Here is a 4,068-nt window from a genome sequence, read left to right as displayed (position 1 = left end):
ATGAAGTTCTGGAGCTGGTCATCCGTGGGCTTGCCAGGCCCAGGAATCATACCAACCAGGATGATGTTGGAAACCTTCATCCTGGAACTCCTTGGAAGGTTGTTGATTGTGAGATATACACCACCACAAGAGTAGTGCATACCATCACTAGGTTGAAACCAATCAACGTTCAATGAAACCATTAATGATCGACTTCTATTTACGAATGGTTCTCCAGCCGAATCAACAAGACTGTTCCACACTCTACCATCGTAAATATCGTAAAACACACCTTCTTCCACATGCCGATGTCTCCATTCTTCGATTTCTGTTTCGAATGTTGGACGAACAAAGAACTTCTTCAACGTTTCGACAATTGAGTTGTACGGAAACTCGAGGACAGGCTTGAGGCTGCTACCAATAAAAAGTGAATTGCCGCATGGGTGCTCTTGTCTGTGAGGATTGTTCGCAAACCTAATAAAAGGGCATTGCCGGGTATGCAAACTTCCTGTGTCGTAAACACTTCTACAAAGAGAGCAGACAAGGAAACGGGAGACACCACTACTGGCAGAGGAATAATTGACCATGTTACGAGCAGTGGAGATCTTTGTAGGAATCTCCATACCATGGCCAAGAGCACGAACAAAGAAGGAAAGAAAGGCCAACAAGTCTTCACCGGCTTTCACCGAGAGGTGCTTTGCTTGAAAAAGCACAATGAACAACAGCAAAAGGTGATGAAGCTGCTGTTCATCACTCATTCTTTCCTCTTCGTCAATGCTCATTCCATCTACCAGATTGCAAAATAGAATTCAATGAATAAAAACTTTCTTATATAAAATGCTTTGTTGACTAATAATATACCTTCACTTTCTGGTTCAGGAATTGCTGAAGAGTATTCAATGGTTTCCTCCTCGTGGTCATTAGTTTCATTTGCTCTTCTTGATTCTGTTTTTTTTTAACATTAGCACGGTTGTATTTCTGTTGGAAAATAAAAAAAAAAACCTCTGTTTCTAACTCTGTCGATAAGTACATGGCCTCTTACAGTTCTCTTTGCAAGCATTCTATATCCATTGGGGTGTTTGATGCATTCAGAACAGGTGCAAACAATTTTGGTAGCGTTGAAGTTGTTCATGTTGTTTATAGTTTTTAAATTTGGAAATAGCAAAAAAATAGGTAGAAAGAGAAAACGTGCCTGATAAAAAAAACATGTTAAATTTCAAAAAACAAAGTCGGTGCTTAAAGTAACTTTTTTTTTTCCCTGGCTTTGTTTCATGGAATACACTAGATGCTCAAGGTACAAAAGATAAAAAAGAAAGCTCAAGTTCTGGTCAAATGTAAGTTTATAAAAAAAAATAATAGCAACCAAGTCTAATGTTGGTTTCTTTTTTTTTCTTACATTAGGAATTCCTAATGGGACACATTCGGATGACGAACATGAACCTCATGAGCAAAGTTGTTCTTTCCAATACGATAAAACTATAAGAATAACAGACTTTATTGTTGCTTGTTACTGAAAAGTTATTTTTGGTAAAGAAAGTTGCCATTGCTCACATCTCTAATGGCTAATGGCTAATGGCAAATTACACCCATGAGCAAACATAAAGTAAGTAATGAACTAGTATAAGCTTAAAAACATATATTCTTTTACAATATTTGTCATAAAAAATAATAAAACAATCTATTTATTTGATAAGCAAAAAAGTTTTGTATGTATTTGTTAATTATAACTGCCTTGTAACAAAATGTTAGCAGAGCTTCTTTATTTTTTATTCTTTTAGAATATACACGTATTCTTTTTTTATAATGTAATAGCATTTGCATTTCTATAAAGTATATTTGTTGTTAGAGTACTGTTTTCATTTGAACAATGAACTTTTTATAGCTATACTCTTTTCTTTTCTTTTTTTTTAACTTCGTCTTTTTTTTTTAACTTCGTCTTTTTTTTTAACTTCGTCTTTTTTTTTTACCAAGTCTTTTTTTTTTACCAGGCCATTTTTTTTCCCAAACACGACTATTTTGTTATGTTCTGTAACACGTTTGTAATGACCTAAGCTAAAAACCACAGACTACCTTCCTAATATGTATTCTTCTGAACAAAATAATCGCAAAATGCTTTTGATTTCCGCATTTTGCCCTCAAAAATAAAAAAAAGAAGATATCGGTCTTTCAACGATAGAGAGGAACAGGATTTCCAAAAAAAGATCATTTGAAAAAAAAAAGACACTTTTTTAAAACATGAATAACTTTATGAATACTTACCCTACAAAAAAAACAAAAATATTGTTCAATTTCTTTATTTTTTTCGCACCTGAATCTTTTTTCAAAATTCGAAAATGACCAATACAGCGAGCGTTAACTTTTTTCATTTAATCAAAGACGTCAAAAACGTTGATTTTTAGATGCAACAACTGACTGTAGATGTTGACAATCACCAATTATTTCCAGTGTCAAAAAGGAATCAAAGGCGACTCCCGACAAAAAGACGTCTTCGTCACCACAACCCCGCGCGGATGGTTAAGTGGTATAATCTTCGCCTGCCACGCGAAGGGCCCGGGTTCGATTCCCGGTTCGCGCATTTGTTTCCTCAACTGTGCAGATGGTTGTCATATCTTTTTATTCTATTGAAAGATATACAGTCAAGTTTTTTTTAGTACCACGCCAGTTAGAAAATGAACTTTTGCGTAACAACCTATTTGAAAACGGAGTATCAACTCTTTTGCTTGAAAACCAAAAACATATAAATACCCTTATATCTTATCCCTATTTTTACTTCACTTCACTTCACTTTACTTTTGAATTTTATATTCTTTTTATATTTTCTTTATTTTATAAAACAATAAATCCATCAAGCGTTCAATTGAAACCCTTTGGTCTGTGTTCTATTTTAAATACTGAAGTCCCTTGAAGTCAATAATCTTCATTGTAAACCTATTCCTAAACCTCAAGAGTTTAACCTATTCTAACAAGTTTGATCTACTATTAACAAGATCTGGTGGTCACTATCGACAAAACTTACATACTTAAAAACCTAAACCCGCAAACAAGCAATATACTAAAGAAAATTACATTTGGTGGTCACTACGAGGGCTCTAAACCGAAAAACTACTTAAAAACTATCAAGAAATCAACAGACTTAGTCAAAAAAAAAAAAATTCAAAATCGAATCAACAATTTCAAAACACTTACTAGCAACAATGACAACAACAGGACCTAACGTGTTGGCTTCACTTAACAATCAAAGCACTATCCAAGGTTATCGACCAAGACTCATCGAATTCTATGGGTACGAAGGAGAAGACTTTCGTCACTTTCAAGAGATATTGGAGTCCTATCTAGCCATTAGCAACACCCAAAATGATGCAAGAAAGCTCATTATACTGAAGTCTCAATTAAGACGCGCTGCCAAAATTTATTTTGAGCGTGTAATCCTGAAGGAACAACCTGATATTAACTACGAACAAGCTATGGAAAAGCTTCGAAAACATTATATTACCCCTGAACTTATTCAAAATTACGAACTTGAATTCAACGAAATGTGTCAAGGAGAACAAGAACGTCCACAAATATATCTTGCAAGACTAAGAGAAGCAGCAGATCTTGCTAATATCGATAATGAAGCAGTCATCGAAAGTCGATTTCGCGCTGGCTTACTAAAAGAAATCAAATTATTTTGTATACAATGCAGCTCAAGAACTTTCCAAGACTGGATCAATCATGCTGATGGATGGTGGAATGCACATAGGCCACGAAAGATTGCCATGGTGGACAATCCTTTCATACCTAGAAATGTTAACAATGCACTCATCTATCATGACGACAACACACAGTATTATCGCCACTCTGCCAATAATCACAACATTGAATTAATAGATACTGAGGAACGACCGATTCAATATGTCCCTGTAACTGATCTGCGTACCAATGTAAACTACGAGCACTTGAACAATGCACCAAATGTTGTAACTGGTTCCCATCAGTTGTCAACTATGGACATTGTAGGTAGGCACGGTAGTATACCAGTACGACAACATCATTATACTAGGACAAATGAAGGTCAGACTGTGTATCAAAATTCAACTGAAGACCTAG

The 4,068-nt window shown here is 35.2% G+C and overlaps 2 protein-coding genes and 1 non-coding gene across 3 annotated transcripts; 2 read left to right on the top strand and 1 right to left on the bottom strand.

Moving 5' to 3' along the window:
* Positions 1 to 203: 203 nt before the first annotated feature.
* Positions 204 to 737, bottom strand: RO3G_16559 (uncharacterized protein; the record flags this gene model as incomplete). Its single annotated transcript, XM_067671143.1, has 1 exon — positions 204 to 737. A coding segment is annotated over one exon (534 nt), but the record flags the coding sequence as incomplete, so codon positions are not given.
* Positions 738 to 2,483: 1,746 nt separating this feature from the next.
* Positions 2,484 to 2,554, top strand: RO3G_19214. Its single transcript has one exon. It is a non-coding gene; the product is annotated as a tRNA-Gly (tRNA).
* A 619-nt stretch (positions 2,555 to 3,173) lies between these two features.
* On the top strand, positions 3,174 to 4,068 carry RO3G_16558 (uncharacterized protein; the record flags this gene model as incomplete). Its single annotated transcript, XM_067671142.1, has 2 exons — positions 3,174 to 3,978; positions 4,022 to 4,068. The coding sequence occupies 2 exons, from the start codon at positions 3,174 to 3,176 to the stop codon at positions 4,066 to 4,068; spliced, it is 852 nt and encodes a 283-aa protein (XP_067527243.1).

The sequence above is a fragment of the Rhizopus delemar genome, genomic scaffold, assembly GCF_000149305.1.
Source record: "Rhizopus delemar RA 99-880 supercont3.20 genomic scaffold, whole genome shotgun sequence".
NCBI classification, from domain to species: domain Eukaryota; kingdom Fungi; phylum Mucoromycota; class Mucoromycetes; order Mucorales; family Rhizopodaceae; genus Rhizopus; species Rhizopus delemar.
This window is presented reverse-complemented; position numbering and strand designations above follow the sequence as displayed.